The sequence below is a fragment of the Centroberyx affinis genome, unplaced genomic scaffold, assembly GCF_046629955.1.
Source record: "Centroberyx affinis isolate AG114_WGS23_722 - 3 ecotype Tasmania unplaced genomic scaffold, CSIRO-AGI_Caff_v1 ptg002933l_1, whole genome shotgun sequence".
Lineage (NCBI taxonomy): Eukaryota > Metazoa > Chordata > Actinopteri > Beryciformes > Berycidae > Centroberyx > Centroberyx affinis.
Genome location: NW_027281052.1, coordinates 171,880 through 190,867, shown reverse-complemented (window position 1 = coordinate 190,867; position 18,988 = coordinate 171,880). Strand labels below are relative to the sequence as shown.

At 42.5% G+C, this 18,988-nt stretch overlaps 3 protein-coding genes across 5 annotated transcripts; all 3 read right to left on the bottom strand.

The window, feature by feature from the left end:
- Nucleotides 1–7: 7 nt before the first annotated feature.
- LOC139658622 (actin nucleation-promoting factor WAS) lies at nt 8–6,456 on the bottom strand. Of its 3 annotated transcripts, none has more exons than XM_071536755.1 (9): nt 6,278–6,456; nt 2,982–3,128; nt 2,301–2,387; nt 1,622–1,706; nt 1,214–1,385; nt 1,006–1,081; nt 678–822; nt 305–522; nt 8–207 (listed from the first exon to the last, which is right to left on the bottom strand). In XM_071536755.1, exons 1-9 carry the CDS (start codon nt 6,374–6,376, stop codon nt 64–66), a joined length of 1,173 nt encoding a protein of 390 aa, XP_071392856.1. In that variant the 5' UTR covers nt 6,377–6,456; the 3' UTR covers nt 8–63. The 3 variants fall into 3 exon arrangements, with proteins under 3 accessions (XP_071392856.1, XP_071392857.1, XP_071392858.1); XM_071536756.1 differs by having other exon boundaries at nt 1,214–1,322; XM_071536757.1 differs by lacking the exon at nt 2,982–3,128.
- A 1,333-nt stretch (nt 6,457–7,789) lies between these two features.
- Nucleotides 7,790–12,412, bottom strand: LOC139658621 (MAP kinase-activated protein kinase 2-like). Its single transcript, XM_071536754.1, has 10 exons — nt 11,840–12,412; nt 10,317–10,456; nt 10,007–10,071; nt 9,813–9,892; nt 9,551–9,677; nt 9,221–9,296; nt 8,978–9,102; nt 8,691–8,776; nt 8,463–8,543; nt 7,790–8,346 (listed from the first exon to the last, which is right to left on the bottom strand). Exons 1-10 carry the CDS (start codon nt 12,095–12,097, stop codon nt 8,071–8,073), a joined length of 1,314 nt encoding a protein of 437 aa, XP_071392855.1. The 5' UTR covers nt 12,098–12,412; the 3' UTR covers nt 7,790–8,070.
- Nucleotides 12,413–12,731: 319 nt separating this feature from the next.
- Nucleotides 12,732–18,563, bottom strand: uroc1 (urocanate hydratase 1). The gene is made up of 19 exons (XM_071536763.1): nt 18,438–18,563; nt 17,717–17,847; nt 17,283–17,376; nt 17,098–17,157; nt 16,849–16,977; nt 16,683–16,744; nt 16,480–16,546; nt 16,142–16,285; nt 15,914–16,002; nt 15,442–15,504; nt 15,130–15,309; nt 14,941–15,038; nt 14,734–14,806; nt 14,398–14,587; nt 14,188–14,286; nt 13,969–14,068; nt 13,635–13,716; nt 13,370–13,469; nt 12,732–13,193 (listed from the first exon to the last, which is right to left on the bottom strand). The coding sequence occupies exons 1-19, from the start codon at nt 18,561–18,563 to the stop codon at nt 13,053–13,055; spliced, it is 2,028 nt and encodes a 675-aa protein (XP_071392864.1). The 3' UTR covers nt 12,732–13,052.
- Nucleotides 18,564–18,988: the final 425 nt, after the last annotated feature.

The window sequence follows — 18,988 nt, the reverse complement described above, 5'->3', positions numbered from 1 at the left end:
TATTGTACACACAGTCACACAATAAAAGCCTTTTTTTCCATCAGGTGGAGACTTTATATTTTTCTACAGCTGCGCCCCACTGCCAGTATCCTGCTCCATTTGACCTCCAGTTGCACTTGTTTGACGCTGGAGAAACTGGTTCTGTCTGAATGCATCTCTCAGTGCGGTGAGAATAAGGCCTGATTCTGCAGTTGCCGGTGAGCCCACCTAACACAGCAAAGAAAATTTTGTAAATGTAATTATTCAATCCACAACATACACTGATGTTTACAGCACAGTGATAGCAGTGCACCAGTCCTCTTACTGGTTTGAAACTGGCACTCTTTTTGATCTTCTCTGGAACAGGAGGGGCAGGCCCTGATGGAGGAGGGGGGATCCAAGGAGGAAGAGGACTTTGCACCTTAGATACATGCTGGGAGCTGCTGCTGTGTGTGATAGAGGGGACAGGTGGCAAAGGCCCTTTCTTCAAATTGAGGGAGATAGATACCCCCGCGGATCTTGGCAATGTCTGAGAGGCCGGCCCTGTTAGATACACAAAAAGACCTTCAACAAAAGACCTTGTATCACTCTTGATTCCATACAATTGAAGTATAAAATGAGAATATCTTACAAAATACAGAAAAGTAACTTAAAAACACACACATACACATAGGACAACATGTTTCAAGATGGAGTACCTCTGTTCTTCATCTCCCTCCGCACAGCCTGCAGTCCCCCCAGGTTTTTGATGATGCAATGAATGACCTCAGCAGTGTCTTTGTCTTCCAGGTCACCCTCACTGAGCCCTGCCTGCCTCAACAGCTTCCTCATAGCGGGGTCAAGCTGTGCACAGATAAAACAGAGAATGAGACTGATTTAACATGTATCTATTACGTCTAAACAGGGAGCAATTATAGTCTGATGGTTGGAAACTGAATTCTACGTTTGGGATATTTATGTGAAAGAGACAGTTGTTTGACTGCTCATATGGCTCATCATGTATTTCATGTATATGATTCAGCTCACTGAATTGGTTGTTGGTGTAACTGTTGTGGACGGTGTATGCATGCTGAAACATTTCCCTTGGTCCACGTGGTCCACCCTAAAGGAGAACAGAAACATACAGTTAACCGCAGCAGTAACCCTCTGCTCTCCCCTCCACTACTTCAATATAATATATTCAGCAGCAGAGATATTCAGAAGTCAGACATGAATGTGGTGATGTATTCCTCACCGGGACTCAGGTGAGTAACTTGTCTCAGATCTGCCTTGCTCTGGTCTGTTGACTGTTGAGCTGTCCTCTTTGACAACATATGTCATCTTGCTCCACCCACTCATCTTCTCTGAGGAACGGAAGACGGAAGTGAGAAGTGGAGGACAGGGGGGAGAAAAAGTAGGAGAGGATTCTTGATGGAAGAGAAAAGAGAGAACGAGAATGGTTTAAGAGGAAATGGGAGAGAATGAGAGGGAAACGAAAGTGGTGGAATAGAGTAATAGAGATACAGTAAGGAGAGAGAGAGAGAGAGAGAGAGAGAGAGAGAGAGAGAAATTAGCCACTGCTGCTTTCCTGTGAAAAGAGTAAACACATCTTTGATATAAATGTGTTGGAACATGAGTTTTGACTACATGTTGTTCCTCTAACCTTGGTTTCGTTGGATACTCTCCACTGCCACACGAAATCCCTCTGCCTCTGTCTCATCTGCAAAGTTCAGGCCTGCCTGGCAGTCCTGTGCAAAAATGCAGCAAGTTTACCCTAAGCTAACTCAGAACTATACTTTGATGAATGTTGCATACTCTGACACTTTCAATGTGCCCGTTGTGGGAATTTTAAGAGTAATTAATAATTGCAGACAAAATTACAAAACCCGGAAAAGATGCCAAAAAAAGTCACAAAAAAAATCATATTAACTCATTCCCCCTACTTAGGCTTGTAAATAAGAGTTATGATTTTCAAATTATAGGAATGACAAACCCTAACCCTAAGTAATGGAAATCACTAGCATTGGCAATGATTGTTCAAGGACCCACAAAGGAATACGAATGTGGTATTGTGGGTTTTTTGTTGTTGTTGTTTGTTTGTTTGTTGTTGTTTTTTAAAAACACAAGAGAAATTTGTATCAGTTTGAACCTGGCCATTCTGGGTATTCATAATCAAGGTCACAATAGGGCTCTTGATGGAGATAGATAGATAGATAGATAGATAGATAGATAGATAGATAGATAGATAGATAGATAGATAGATAGATAGATAGATAGATAGATGATAGATAGATAGATAGATAGATAGATAGATAGATAGAGAGATAGAGAGATAGACTTACATCTGAAGGGAAAGTGTGGAAGAATATGCACGTTGCAGTGTACTTGAATGGAGCATACACCTCCTGCTCCCACAGTAACTTGGCCCGCTGTGTATAAGGAAATGAAATGAAAGGAATGGAGAGGAAAGGAAAGGGATTATTGTAACTGTTGTACAGCTGTATGTTCTAGCAGTTACGTCAGGCAGAATACAGGCACACCCATCAAGACAAGATCCTCTATTGTTTGTTAAGGAAACTGCAAAGTCACATACATTTACAAAGACAGAGGAAAGACATCACTGACATACCAGCAAGCAATCCCATGTGTGCAATCATGCACATACACACAGGAACACACATGCACGCACATGCACACACATCCACCCACACACACACACACACACACACACACACACACACACACACACATACTCACAAACAGAGAGAGAGAGAGAGAGAGAGAGAGAGAGAGAGAGAAACTAGGCGAACAAGACAACAGGCAGGAGTTTTCATTGGATGCCTGTGTCCCTATTGAATTTGTTCATGGTCACAAAATGAAGCCAAGAGGACAGAATAAAATATTAAGATTTTCATTTACTACACTGAGGGAAGTGGTGTGTGTGTGTGTGTGTGTGTGTGTGTACTGATGTGAGTGAATAGGGTGTTAGACTGGAAGATCTCTAATTATGTAGTTCCTCTTACCTTGACACAATAGAGACGCAGGAAGTTGGAGTGCATGGAGTTATCTTCAATAAGACACACGACTCCACAACCCCAACAACTCCAGTCTAAATTCCCAAACTGTGTCTTATTGGCTACTAGCACCTGTGCTACTGCAGAGGCGACCAACTGAAAAACACCCATAGTCAGAAAACAATATAAAAATATACTATATATGAAAATACTACATAAGTATATAATAATATGATCTGATAATATCTACAGCATGAATATGTGTTCAGAAATATGGAATAATACTCTAAGAGGAAGAATGGTGCCAAGTGGTCCTGGGACTGAAAACTGCCAGAGCATTTTCTCCCATGTCTCCCCAATTTGGCTCCCTTGCTCCAAAAAAAAAAAAAAAAAAAAAAAAGCGAATTGAGTAGACTGCACACTCCAGGTTTGTCTTTTATTTTTTTTTTATAAAGAATAGATAGATTTAGGTAGATCGATTGATAAATCCTGTAATTGACAAAGTTAGTGGTTATCTCTCAAGTGAAGACTGTTTTAATATTCTTTACCAAAACAGTAGAGGACACAAGACTCCAGATCTCACCCTCTGAAGGAGACCTATCTGTTGATAATTCCACAGTAATGCACTGTTTTGGTGCCATTTCTGCCCTGGTCCAGGAGGAGATTATGTCTCACATGAAGTCCTAGATGTTGTTTCTTTAAGATGCATTTGATTCAGTTAGTGGAAGCATTTTGTCTCTGATCAATTGCTCTCTGGCCACTGGTATTTTTCCTTCTAGTTTTAAAAATGCAGTGGTTCAACCCCTCCAGAAACAGTGTTGACCCTTTATCTCAGGCTAACTACACGCCTATCTCCAAACTGCCTTTCTTGTGGTTTTAGAAAAAAATGTTTCAATGCAACCTTTACCTTTTATGAAAGCAAAATAATCTTTGATAAATTCCAGTCTGGTTTCGGAGCACATCATCGTACAGAGCCTGCTCCCCTCGGAGAGACCGATGACCTTCTTTTAGCAGCAGATGCCGGGGAATGTTCCATTTTAATTCCTTTAGATCTCAGTGTGGCCTTCAATATCAATAACATTCAGTAATAATTCAATAATATTTTTTTTAGACCGCTTGAGAAACTGGGTTGGTCTCAGAGCTCTTCACTGGTTCAGCTCCTACCTTTCCAATAGAATGCTTTCAGTCACAGGCAACTCATCCTCATCCTCAGTAGATATTACTTGTGGCGTCCCACAGGATTCAGTTTTAGTCTGCTTCTTATTCTCCATTTACATGCTTCCACATACATTGTCACTGTTATGCCAATGGCACACAGTTATATCTGTTTAGTTCCTTATGTCTTCAGTAACTACAGGCCTATTTCCAACCTTCCATTTCTTAGTAAAATGCAAGAATGCTCTCTGTATTTGTATTACTTGATTTAAGTGCAGCATTTCGACCACAACATTCTTATGGAAAGACTTCAGGACTGCGTTGGCTTATCTGGCTCCATACTGGACTGGTTTAGATCTTACCTGAGTAGGAGAAAATACATTGTTTCTTTTGGTAACTCTAAGTCTGAGAATGTTGATATTTTATGTGGGGTCCCACAAGGGTCAATTCTAGGACCACTCCTGTTCAACCTGTACATGTTACCTCTCACATATATTATCAAAACACAAGGGATTTGTTACCATAATTATGCTGATGATACACAGCTTTTTATTTCCCTGTCTCCTGGAGATCTTAGCCCCTTAAACACACTGCTTGACTGTCTGAAGGATATAAACTTCTGGATGTCCCATAATTTTCTTCATCTTAATGAAAATAAAAGGTTTTGGTCATGGTGCAAAGGCACAGAGACAGGAAACCTCTGAGTACTTGGATTCCTTGTCTCTGAAGAGCAGTAACCAGGTCAGAAATCTTGGAGTAATCCTAGATCCAAATCTGACCTTTCAGTGCCACATAAACAGCATCAACAAGTCATCATTCTAACACCTTATAAATATTTCAAAAGTAAGAGGATTTTTAACACGATCTGACTCTGAAAAACTGGTGCATGCTTTTATAACTAGCAGGCTAGATTACTGTAATGCCCTCTTTTCTGGGCTTATAAAGGGGTCTGTAGGACGACTGCAGCTTGTGTCCTGACGAGAACTAAAAAATCAGACCATATATCCCCTGTTCTTAAATCACGTATGTATGTATGTGTGTGTGTGTGTGAGTGCGTGTGTATACAGTATGTATGTGTGTGTGTGTGCGTGTGTGTGTGTGTGTATGTATAGAGTGTATGCTGCATATGTGTGTGTGTGTGTGTGTACTTGTGTGTAGTATGCATGCATGTTTTTGTGCACATGATTATATGTGTATATCTGTGTATTTACATGCTTTTAATTATTAACTCTCTGCTTCTTGTTTGTAAAGCACTTTGATTGTGCGGTTATGAATTGTGAAAAATCTCCAAAATAAAGCATTCATCCATGCTTTTATCTCTTCTCACTTAGACTCCTGCAACTCTCTGTATTCCTTCCTCAGTCAAATGTGTTTCTCTCTCATCTCCAACTTGTACAAAACACAGCAGCTAGGTTTCTTACTGGAGCAAAAATACTTTACTGATCATTTTTAAGGCATGAATGGGTCTGGCACCAAGCTATATCACAGACCTTATAACCCAATAAGCCAGACCGCAGCCTGAGGTTCTTAGGCTGGCTAAATATGTATAACCATTTAAATTACCTCTTAAAAGCCATTTTTATAGGCTTGCTTTTATGTAATGACATTTTATTAATTTTGACCTCTGTTTTATGGTTCTTGACCTTAATTTTATATTTTCTGCTTGTTTGCTTTCATTGCTTTTATGTTTTTGTGTTTTTTACCTCATTGTAAAGCACTTTGTAACTGTGTTTGAAAAGTGCCATATAGATAAAGAGTATTATATATTATTATATATGTATATCTATCTATTTAAATATCCATATATCTGCACAACTGCAACCACTCCAGTGACAAGGTGTGTTCCCAGTGCTGGATAAAACAAACGTCAAGTATTAACCACAAACAAAACAGCCCCTCACAGATAGCCCTTTCATCCACCACGCCTCCACTGGCCTGATCACTGCTACTGATAACATGCGAACACCCTCAAAACAAGCAAAACAAGCATTAGTTACTGAGATCAGTGGGACATAATACTGGGAGACAGGCACCAAATTATAGCGTAAACTTGTCATGTTAATCAATTAATTAATTAATTAATTAATTACTAGACTCTTTGTAAGCACTGTCATGGTTCCAGCAAAGTGACTGTAACAAATTGAACTGACCTTACACTGGGGTCCCAGCAGAGTACACAGGACGCCTTTCTCACGGACAGACAGCAGATCACTCATCACCTGACACCCAGACTTCGGACTGGACGCCATCCCAACACCCTCCTTTTACCTTCTACTCTCTCGTCCGACTATCTCTACCTTGTCTCTTCGTCCTTTCTAGATATATACACTGAACCTACTCGACCTGAACATGTTCAGTCCAGATCCTAACTGATTTGAATGGTAATATTTATTCTGCTGTGGTCAAAAACCTCTTTCCAGTGCAGTGCCACCTCATGCAAATCTGTTTGACTTACAGTACTGTACATGTATTGTGGCTTATGTGCTTGGGAACCAGTGATAGACTTCCACCAACTCACCTACTGTACACAGTCAGTGACAAAACCATCAGGATAGTGAGAAGAAGCTATTGATTTGGAGAAACATAAGAACAATTGTGGTCATCCCTGCAGTCTCAAGTGAGCAAATTAATTGTAAAAGCCACTACACGTTACATACAGGAATTGCTTGTATTTTGTGACCAAACAATATAACTAGTTGCCAAAAATCTTCACCCTGGTCTCCCCCCATGCAACTCTATAGGAAAAACAGACATAATCTGCCCCCTGCTAATGTGATCCTATACAGGTTGAAGCATGGCAGTGGGAGAGCTAAGGGTTTAGCTGGTGCATTGCTACAGGTCCTGCTGACTGAGGCTGCCATGTTCTCATCCATTTATTACACATTCTATCAAAGTAGAGCACATCATCTGTCCCACAGCTAAAATCTCATTGAGATACAACAGGCCGCATTAATGGCTTGGCAGAGGCTCTCAGAGGAAGACATCTAAGAATGAACGGAAATGTCTAGTTAGGTTGATGGATTGCAAACTTCAGTTATTGTGTGAAAAAGACACAGAAATAACTTTTAATATGCCTGAATTGTGAGTCATAATACCCTCAGTGCTAGCCATCTAGCATCTTTCCTTCATCTATCTGATGTTAGTATTGCATTAGCATATTATATCTCAAGTGTAGTAAGATACAGCTTTAGAGGCATAATGTAACACAAACATGTGTTTTTTAATGGTTGCTAGATTGTTCCTTGTGCTTTCTGGTTAAAGTAAAGACAATTCCTGTCAGTGGTGGAGCAGGAGTGAACTACTGTTAAACTATTACATGCAACTAGTGCAATAGCAGTAAAAACAGGGCTTCTACAATCAATGTATCTTTATGCACACCTGATGTTGGGTGGATCGGCTGCAACAAATAACATTTCTTACATGTCTTGACATTCTCCTTAACATGTTTTAGCGTGACGTAAAATATCCCTCAGCATCAATGGTTAGCTGCCTGTACTCTTGCCTAAATATCTTCTAAAACCTTTACATACAATCTTTATGTTTACAGCAAGAACAACCAATTTCTCTCCACTGTCCCAAAATCCCTGTATTCAACTTGTTCACTGATTTTCACGTGAAAACAATAATAGCAGTCAGCAAGTGGTTTAACAGTTCTCATGGAGAGACACAAACAGTGTCAAGTTTATTTTCATGTACAAAAGTGACACAACATGGTTATAAAACATAGAAAACAAAAATTATTTTAAATGTTAGAACAGTACATGAATAACATTCATTAGACTATTATGTGCTGGTGATGGAAATGGAAAGAATGAGAAAAGACTAAAGAAAAACAATAAGTGACCCGTGGATGGAAAAATATTGCTCACTCGGGCTCTCATGGTCATATAATATTCCTTTTGTCCAATAATCATTTCCCATGCTCTTCAGGGAATTAAACATCTCACTGACTATTACAAACGACTCCTGCTCCCACTCCTCTGTCACCCTCTCTTCCGTCACCTTCTCCTCTGTCACCTTCTCCTCCATCACCTTCTCCTCCGTCACCTTCTCCTCCGTCACCTTCTCCTCCATCACCTTCTCCTCCTCTTGCAGCTCCCCCAGGCATGGGCCTCTTGCGTCTCTTGTTGAGTAGCGGGTTGTTGGAGGTGTCCAAGTCTTTGATCTTCACCTGGTCGTAGTCCACCCGCATGGTGGCCAGAGCACTGGTCATTTCCTCCTGTTGTAAGACAGAGACATTTTACATTGTAAATCTGGTGCTTTACAGCCACCTTGTGGCCGTTCTCACAACAACATCTGATCTGCAGTCTCTGTGTTACAGCGCATGAGTCTCACCTTCACATCGTCCCACAGCTCTTTGTCCTCTGTCAAAACACGAGAAGTGTGGAGGGGCGTTGGAGGCACCACCATTGCCTGCTGCGGTATATAAACACAAGCATGCATATGCAAATACACAGGGTAACAAAAAACAAGTCAATCAGCCGGGGAGACAGCACTTACACAGATGTTATACAGTATAGTATGTTATATACAGTATGTTACGCTCAACAGATGTGAACTTACACTGATCCAGGGATGGTTCATAAACTGTCCGATGGTCATCCTCTCATTGGGGTCGGTCTTCAGTAACTGGATGATGAGCTGTTTCGCTACAGAGGAGAATGAGCCCAAAGGACATGGAATTAAACAAGATTAAACAACCTAATGCATTTGACACAAACCATTAAGTGCTTGTATATCTAAAATGATGTAGTCTGTTTGGTCTTAAGTGCAGATTTTGTGCAGGTTGTTCTCTCTGGATCTCAGGCATGTGATTGGGTTGGTGCAGCATGCTAGTGTTGGACTCTGACCTTCCTCAGAAACCTCAGCCCACTCGGGGTTGGGGAATTCATATTGGCCCAACCTGATCCTCTGTTTCATGCCTGGAGAGATAGCCTGGCCTGTGTTCGAGTAGAACGGAGGAAACCCGCACAGCCTAGGAAACACAGAGTAGAATAGAATAGAATAGAATATTATTCCACTTTGCTGTCTTCACTTCCTTTTTTTAAACAATTCATCAGGTTTAAGCAGTTACAGAGACACATGATACTCACAGAATGTACATGATTACGCCCAGAGACCACATGTCACATGATTTGTCATATTTCTCTGGCCCAAGCACTTCTGGGGCTGAATGGACAAATAGACAAAGTAAACACAAACACAACAATCTGAAGCATGCATGACTGCACAAACACACACACACACACGCACACACGCACACAGGCAAGTCAGTACACAGACAAGTAGGATGCCATGAGGAGAATGAGTGACCACAACCACAACAATAGTATAACTCAAACAATGTCTACCATGGCATATTTATTGTGTGTCTACCAATAACACTAAAACTCATCCACTGTAGCATCACAGTAAACACTCACCAACATAGTATGGTGTGTAACAGGGAGTTTGGAGGGAGTTGTGCAACGTTGTCTCCTTAGCGAAGCCAAAGTCAGTCAGTTTTAATGTGGCGTTACTCTCCTTGGTGGTGTAGAGTAGATTTTCAGGCTGCGGTGTGTGTGTGTGTATGATAAAGAGAAAACGAAAACAATGAGAGAGTTTCAACACAACTACTCCAAATACAAATTTCCATAATTTCTTACTGACTTTGTGAAGAAACTTTTGACAGCAACACTCCTTTACCTTTACATCTCTGTGAGCAATGTCCATGTGGTGAAGGTACTCAATGGCTGTGCCAATGTCCCGCATGATCTCTGATGCCTCTAATGGACAGACATGACATAGAATTGACATCACAGGCCTCAATATAGAAACCCATAAATCTTAATCTCGTACTTTAAACCAATGGTGGACAATAAAGCTGCCCCCTAACCCACCTCTCTCCGTGAAAGCCTGGTCCCCTCTGGCCTGTATGCGACTGAACAGTTCCCCTCCCTCCATACTGGGACAAGATTAACAAAGAGATCAGAGTCGGGACAGCTAGGGGACTCTTGGCAAGCAGAGTCCTCCACCGCAATCATGATTTGACAACAAAACAAGTCATTGTGCCTCACTAATCACTGTTAAGATGTGTCCAGTCATCAGAGCCACTACGGACTGGAATGACTGGCAAGAGCTAAGAAAGATTAAGACCTCAAATAAGCAGACAAGGAGCAGACAAGGCTATGCTGTCTTGGTGATGCTCACCACTCCATTATGATGAGGAGACATTTCTTGCCCTGGTGTATATTCTCATACAGGCTGAGAATCCGGACAATATAGGGACCGCCAGACACGCGCCAGTGCAGCTCCACCTCCCGTCTGGCTTTAGGAGTGTCATACAGGATCTGCTCCAGAGAGGGGTCAAAACAGAGCATGACAGAGAAAGAAAATATACATTATTTAAACGTTTCATCACTTATTCTGATGTATGCATGTTTTTACACCTGTGCTCCTTATGTCTGTAGATCACTAACATTAACAAGTCTTAAACAGACAAGCTTCAGTCGTGTTTAAAGCTTTGTTTCATGTTTCACATACAATAATTCACTAAACACAGACATACACAAACACATGCCCCATTGTCAAGTCCCTCCCTGTTTACAGCACTATTGTTGATGGTCACTATTAAGCCCATGAATCCATATTCATTGGCTAAGCAGTAAAGAACATCCCCAATTAATATATTGAGTGAATGTATTTAGCTTAGTGCAGTATGCTCTATCGTTAAAGAGACAGTGCTGCAGTGAGACTGAAGGGATGGAGGGAATACCATTTTCCCAGACATACAGACCCCAAGTCCAACCCTCTTGACCATGGCAATGCATTCTGGGCTTTGGAGGAGGAAGAAGGCAGAGATGATAATGTTTACAAAGAAATCTTCAGCAGAGCATTAGCACTAACAGAACATCACATAAAAGTACATGCGCACAAATTCCTCGTCACATTTCATTCTACCTCAAGTGTTGTGGTTAACCATCCAAAGAAAACATGTGAAGCACTTATGGGGTTTCTCTTCCTGTTCCTATTTTCTCAAGACTTTGCTGTGACTCAAGACTTTGCTGTGACTCAACACTTTCCTAGTTCCCTAGTCCTAGTTTCCCTTTCAAAATCATCCTGTTATATATTATGAATGTGTAACATGCCTGTTACTTTATGCTAAGTTGATTTGATGATGTGGAATGCAGAATCGCACCTCAGAAGTCAGAAGCACAGATCATTGTGTGACGCATTAACAGAGTAGATCTTTGTTCACACAACAACCCTTACAGCAGAGTGGATGTTGTGTTCAAGCATCCCAGACAGCACATCACTGTCTCCAGACACTTCCACTGTCTGGGTATAAGAGTGATTGAATTAGCTTTAAGATTACTGCTCCTCCACTGCTAAATGGACACTTGATGCGTGGCATTTGGTATCATCAAGCATGCTCATCAATCTTAAACTATACTTGGCATCAAACTTCATACACTCAGAGTAAAAATTGTCCAGTAAAAAACGAATTTCTACACAGATTTTCAATGAGCAGCCCTACAACCATAAAACGGGGGAGACACTGAGGAGACTGAAGAAAGATGAATAATTGATGGATGCCCTCTTTCTTTCCATCATCAGTGAAAGATAGCCTCAAGAGCACAATTTAGATTATAGAGGATAACACACAGGCGCGCGCGCGCACGCACACACACACACACACACACACACACACACACACACACACACACACACACCTTGAGAGCACATTTCTCCCCCGTCTTCTTGCAATGACATTCCAACACTTTGCCATTGATTCCCAGGCCAAGAACCTGGGCGGTTATCTTGTAGTCGTCTGTGACTGCATTTCGTCTGAACTCAAGTTTAGGATGAGCAGGTTGCTGAGAGTCAGCGGGACCCGAGCTGCTCCCCAGGATGTGGGAGTCACTGTCGCGCGCTGTCCCTTGCTGCTCAGGAATGGGATTTACCGATTGCTCCAGCTTGTTATGATGCATGTTTCCCTGAAATACCAATAGTGGTACAGAGCAAATGTCATCAGTCCTTGCCGCAGATAATGTCCAATGTCAGTCAAAGTCCCATGGAGCGTTCTTTCCACCAGGGTATTTCGACAGACTTTGAATAATGTACAGTAATGTACAGTAACTACAGGATATGCACGGGAAAAGGCGGTGAGCAAAAATCGCACAGTAATATTGGCATATAGAACGTCATAAGATTGTACCCAACAACTGGATGTTTAGGTCAAAAAACACAATAACAATCGGAAAAAAACGTTTTGATGCCCCTCCCGCAATACGCCTGGTCCTCATCACCGTTATCTGCCTCTTCCTGCTGGGTACACCAAACCTCTCCAAGTCCCTTACGTCAGCGTAGAGCGGCTCAAATTCATTCACCATTCACTGTTTTCTTAAAGGAGCCACCACGCGCAAAGACGCACGGCAATGGCGCAATGGAGAGAGCAAAAGACCAACGGCCCGATCCAGACCTTGAAGCGCCGTGCCTGCCCCACATGTGGCCTCTTGCAAAATGCGCACGTGAGGTGATGAACTCTTTGTACAATTTTGAAATATAAATGACTCAAATACAGCTTATAATTAATACAAGTTTGCAATTTAATTTTGAGCACAAATAAACTTTGAATATCTTTACTTACAGATCAAATTGTTACAAGATCCTTGCATAAGCCTGTAGTGCATCTTAACTCTGGGTTGTATGCATTCATGTCAAACAAATTCATATCAATCATATAGGCTTGCTTTCAAAATATTTTGCAAGTTTTCAATAAATGGAGCTGCAAGTGATTTCAATTAGATGTCTGCAGTGTATACTTTTAACATTCACTTTGTCTAGGATACAGCCTCATTCAGATACATCTAGTGAGGTGATTACAGCTACAGATTTCCTTTGCTGTGTGGCTGTATTTGCTGTCAGCCCATGCTGAAGACTGGGCTAGCCCTGCAGGGCACGGTCCAACACATGCTCATCCTGCACAGGGAAGGGCATGGTGACACGCAGCTGCCTGTTCTCCTCCATGGTGCGTTGGATGGTCTCATAGGCATTAGAGTTCCCAGACCAGCAGCGACGAGCCACCTGTAGCACGCAGGAACATAGAGGTTAGATCCCATCAAGGCTGTCAAGGTAAACATCATCTGCAACCTGAGTGACATGTTTGGCATCTTGTGACATCTTGTGATCTTTGACATCGACAGTGTTAGTCATCACTGAAGTTACAATCCCACAAGTCCCTCTTGTCTCTACTCTCTCACCCCATTGGAGACGTCCCAGTTGAGCATCAGACTGGCACGCTTTGCTGCCTCCTCCGAGCCGTCCAGAAGAAGACCAAACCCTCCGTTCATCACCTCGCCCCTAGGTGCAGCAAGGGATAAAGTAGGAAACACATTGACTTACAAGATGATTAAGCTAAATACAAACAGACCCTGAAAAGGAATATTACTCAATAAATCACTCTGATCAATCATAGCAACTGACCCTTCACATAGACCTACTATTTATCGGGTAAGATCGCCTTACCAGCCAACACCTCCACCATTGTGCAGGGCCACCCATGTGGCGCCCCTGAATGCATCACCGACAAAGTTCTGGACAGCCATGTCTGTAAGGGGGAGACACGGTTAACTGTCACTGTGACTTTTTTTATGATTATTGTTTTATAATAAAGTATACAGAGAGTGACAGGAATGCTAGTACATGGTGTGCATCTGCCCCACTGAGCCACCAGGAAACCAAACACCACTTCCACTTTAAGCTCCTCTCACTTTAAGTCACTCACATCTATTTCCATAGTAGCCAGTAGTAACCGAATAATAGATTGGGAGTAGAAGTACTCTGTGTGGGCTGTATGTACCTGCACAGAAGGCAGAGCCATCGTACACATTGGAGGTCTCTCTGAAGGGGCTGTCTGTGCCACTGACATCATGATGGTCTCTGCTGATAACCACTGGAGCCTGAGCAAGAGAAACAAAAGAACTCAGTCATGGAAAAAGCCAAAAGCCCAAGGCCAAATATTGAAACCTTTGAAACTCTAACATGCAAATATGAACTAGTCCTCCTAGTACACACTTACTGAAACTCTTCCATCAGCAACAGCTTGGTTGATAGCCAAAGCAATGCAGACTCTGCCTTTCTGGTCAGAGTAGAGGATTCTGGCTTGGGATCCCACCACCTAAACACAGAGAATAAACAGAGGTGATCAGAGAACGTATCTGTCGTTTTGTCTGTGCAATTTGTATTGTGGCAGTAAATGCAGGCATAGGCTGTCCAGGAAGTCACTGACCATGCTGTGTTTTCCAGCCTCTCTGATCCAGCGGATGTTGTCATTGTACTGCTGTCTGATGCGTTCAGTCACATTGGCACCAATCTCCTCCAGGACAGTGGCAGCGATATTATCAGTTACCGCAAGGTCTTGGGGGTCGCCAGAGGTACACACCCAGCGAAATGGCCCGAAGCCCAATGAGAAAATGTCCCTGTGGAAAAGGCAGAGGGACAGAGGGATCATGGACAATTTGTTGGCCTTGCCATTTCTAGATTTTCAACTGCCTAGGGCCAAATGTTATTATTCTGCTGCTGGTTCAACTTTACCTTCAACCAAATCATACAACTCTTAACTCACCCCATAATGTGCTGGACATAAGAGGGGTAGCGGAACTCTGTTGCTCCACCACCGATCTTCTCTACCTCCGCTCCTGTGGAAAGAAAAGGTTAACACAAGCCTCTTTATTGAACTGACATGGACTGAATGACATTGGTGATGTCTCCTGTGTGTGTGTGCGTGTGTGTATGTGTGTGTGTGTGTGTGAGCGTGTGTTGAATCACTGACCAGCTCTCTGGGCCTCCAGGAGAAATGCGTTGCCATAGTCCCAGAAGAACATGCCTGCATCAGACAGCTTGTTGATGGCTCTTATCTGTCTTCGGAGGCTGTAACAGCATGTAAGTGTTTCAGCTTGATAACATTAGTATATTGCAGAAAATATACCACAATGCAATCTTCCTGTGTCATATCTCTGACCTCTCATGGACCATGGTGCGGAAACGGCTGGGATCGGCGGTCATGAGCTGGTTGGCCTGGCGGAAGCTGAGCTGGGCTGGGTAGTAGCCTCCACTGAATGGGTTGTGAAGGGAGGTCTGGTCTGAGCCCAAATCCACCAGCAGATCCCCTGTCCTCTCATATTCTAACAGCAGCCTCTCCCTGGCAGGGACAGCCAAACCGAAATCAGAACAAGAGCAGTAATGGCAAATATGCAGCACAGGGGGGCTACTTCCTTGTAGCTGCAGACCTGGGCTGTGTCTGGGTAGCATAAAGCTTAGACCTGTCACTTACCATAGGTCTACAATGTTTCCATGGTAACCCAAACTGAGAGGAGTCTTGGAGCTCTTGGCCTCTCTGTAAGACACAAAATATTACTGTATCTCATAGCACTGGCCAGTTTCTATCATGGGATACATCCTAGTGTCTCTTCTCTAGGATTAAGAGCCTTTTGCTCTAAATAAGGAACATGCTAAGATGCCAAACATTCAAAATATTAAGTGGCATAGAATCAGTACAGACAGAGTTGACTTTAACTAACAAGGCTGCCACTTAAAACTGCGATGGCCAAACTTTTATAGGGTGCAACCAACAATAATGTGAAAGCGCTAACACACATACACACACCCACAAAACATAGGAATGTAATCCTCACGGCCATCAATACCGTTAAACTAAAGAGTGACATTGACAAAGTAGTAATGATTTTTAATGATTTTGACATTCATAATTTCCATGTATGCATGGATCTTTTACTGTCTGCTACCTGATGCGCTTAATGCAGTGATCCATGCTGCTGGTCATCTCCATTAGCCAGCCCTGCTCATGTCTCTTTCTCAGAGGAGCTTCATCCACCTACAGAGGATCAAATTCATACAATCACACTGACATGACATACTCCCACCATTCATCTAGCACTGACCTTCATACCACTAATAAAATATTGCTTGCTCAGTAGCGAGTATTAGTGGGAAATGACTTTATAACAACTGACCTCTGCAATGACCCCCACACAACCAGCAATGACCGCAGCTTTAGCCTGAGCTCCGCTCATGCCCCCCAGCCCCGAGGTCACAAGGACACGCCCCCTCAAGTCGTCAGAGCCCAGGTATCTCCGGCCTGCATTCAGCACAGTCAGCTGTGTAGAAAAAGGCAGGCAGGCAAATAAATGGAAACAAACAAACAGACAAAGGTACTAATTACTCCTAATAACTACACCCTAAAGGTATTGTGTGGACTAATTATTATCGTGTAATGTAGTCCAAATTTTGCATGACCCATAAGGGAGCACTAGAGTGTGGTGTGTATTTTTTTTTTAAACTTTTGACAAACCATAGTGCCATGAACAATCCCTTGAGGCCCAATGTAGCAGTAGCTTCCTGCAGTCATTTGACCATACCTGGAGATGGACAAATGGAGACATCTGAACCCATATAGTAAAGATAGCAACACTGCCCAGTCTATTCAGCACTGCAATTAGTAACAAATAATGAAGAAACTGAATGACAACAAATTAAAAAACCTTAAAAACTTACAGTGATACACCAAGAGCAAACATCTTCTCATACTGCTCTCTGGAGGAGTAATTTGGAATAACCTGAAGCATAGAGATAAGCCAGACTGAGTGAAACTGTGTTTAAATTGGGATGCATGTGCACCAAAGTATCACTTTCTAAAGTCAGATGTGTGTTGTGCAGTTACCATGCCGTTGGTGATGATGGCACGGGGTGAGGAAGGCAGGCTGGGGAATAGACCCATGGGATGACCGCTGTACATGACCAGAGTTTGCTCCTCTGTCATCACGCTCAGGTAATGCATCACTAATCGGAACTGCACACGCACGCACACACACACACACACACACACACACACACACACACATTATTTTTTGTTTATTTAGTCTCCATACCATTATCAAAGGCATTCCATAAACCCATGCTGAGGTCTTACCTGGGCCCAGTTACTGAACACCTGACCGTTCCCTCCATAGGTGACAAGCTCCTGTGGAAACTGAAGGATGACAATGAAGACAATGAAACTGTCAAAGCTGTCACAGACACAGTAAAGTATATAGAGGACTTCACTTCGGAATTTAGGAAGCTTTGCCAAGTTAATAAGTTGTGATAGATGCTAACCTGGGCAACTGCTGGGTCCAGGTTGTTCATGATCATGAGCATGATGGAGGCTGCTTGACGTGTGCGACATGGATACTGATCTATTGGGTACGCTCTGAGGAAACAGAAGTAAACACATATTACCATTGTTTTGAAATGGAGAAACTAGACAATACCATCTTTGGAGTAAATGCAAAGCATTTAGAGGGCTAATTGTAATATAATGTGTTTTTCACAGTGCTTGTTACATTTCCAGCTCATTCCTTAACGTATTTTTGAAGTGAACCTAAGACTGTAGTCTACTTTTACTATCAGTGAAGAAGCAAAAATCAATTGGTGGTTAAAAATAAACTATATCAAAAGAGAATCCAAAGTCTGGAATGTTTGTGTACCCACGCAACACTAAGTTGGCATTAAATACACAGTTTTCAGAAGGGATCATCAAGTTGTCTCACCTCAAGCGCAATGCGGGGCAGAAGCGGTACATGTAGATGTGCCCATACTGCCGCAACTCTTGAGCAAATTCAACTGCTAGTGTTGCATGGTGGGAGGGGGGGAAATAACGCAAGGCATTCCTCAAGGCCGACTAGAGGGAGAAGGCATTTGGGTTAGAAAACATGGTGCAGATCAAAGTTTTGAAAATGCAGAAGAGCCATGAGTAGATCTTTTACTGTTTTTTGTTGTCTCTCCCAGTCTAACTGGTAGAGCACTCCCCTTATCTCTCTTAATTATTGACTGTAACCTTTACTCTGAGTTTGGACAAACAGTTGAGAGCCTGAGAGAATAATCCATTTCTTTTGGGACAGCACATGAGCCAACAGCAATGATGCATAGCCAAGACAGACTACCAAGCATGACACACGTGACTGACACCTAGTTAGGGCTGGGTATCGGTACTCGATACCTTTAAGGTATCGACCGAAATACTTTCATACTTTTCATTTACGTTTTTGATAGTTTGGACTGCAAACCAGCTATTCCATATACAACATGAACCACTGGGCATATCTTGACTATTGTCCACGTTATATCAAATATTGAGATGCATCGGTGCAGTGATGTATGCAAAAGTGCATTTATTATACTGTACCTACACCATTACAGATTTACAAATTAGTGAGTAAAAAAAGGTAATGGCACTTCTAATACACACTATTTTTTATTGTGTATACTCACCCGCTCCTCCTCGGCTGTGAGGTTGGGGGTCCGGACAGGTGCGTGTGGCACACTGGGGTCTCTTCCCCGGTTAGGGGGCAAAGGGTCCAGGGGCAAACCACTGCAAATCTCCTTTAAACTAGACATCCTGTTGAGCATGTGCTGTTGTATGCCTGCCTAGACTTGAATAACAGGGAATATGGACATGTGCAGGCAGATCTACACCTCACTGCAGATGACGCTTTCTAGAAAGAAAGACTGTGCAGCAACTGCGTGTGACGGATTGAGGGTGATCGCTCATTTCCCTGTTACTCCATTGGCTCTTTGCATCCTTTGCCCTTCGCAATCCACCAATGGAAAATCACAGATGGAAAAGGGTGTTTGGTAATTATTGATCCCGGAGTGAGCTTGATGTGGCACATGCTTCAGTGGACAAACACTGCCACAAACCTCTGACCTCTGATGACATGTAACTCAGTTAAACAAAAACGCATTTCAGAACCTTTGGACAACAGTAATATGCATTACACAACCAAATTCAAAAGCTAAAACTGGAACCAGATAAAAACTGA

Coding starts and splice junctions, on each gene's coding strand:
- LOC139658622 (XM_071536755.1), bottom strand. CDS start 6,376: ATGGCGTCCAGTCCGAAGTCTGGGTGTCAGGTGATGAGTGATCTGCTG. Junction 2,388..2,981: donor TGCGTCTCTATTGTGTCAAG/GTAAGAGGAACT, acceptor CCTTATACACAG/CGGGCCAAGTTACTGTGGGA. Junction 823..1,005: donor TTACACCAACAACCAATTCA/GTGAGCTGAATC, acceptor ATCTGTGCACAG/CTTGACCCCGCTATGAGGAA.
- LOC139658621 (XM_071536754.1), bottom strand. CDS start 12,097: ATGCATCATAACAAGCTGGAGCAATCGGTAAATCCCATTCCTGAGCAG. Junction 9,893..10,006: donor CCAGGCTTTCACGGAGAGAG/GTGGGTTAGGGG, acceptor TCTGTCCATTAG/AGGCATCAGAGATCATGCGG. Junction 8,544..8,690: donor TGAACCATCCCTGGATCAGT/GTAAGTTCACAT, acceptor TATATACCGCAG/CAGGCAATGGTGGTGCCTCC.
- uroc1 (XM_071536763.1), bottom strand. CDS start 18,563: ATGTCTAGTTTAAAGGAGATTTGCAGTGGTTTGCCCCTGGACCCTTTG. Junction 17,158..17,282: donor TGGACCCAGCAGTTGCCCAG/GTTAGCATCTAT, acceptor GTCATCCTTCAG/TTTCCACAGGAGCTTGTCAC. Junction 14,069..14,187: donor TTGCTGATGGAAGAGTTTCA/GTAAGTGTGTAC, acceptor TCTCTTGCTCAG/GCTCCAGTGGTTATCAGCAG.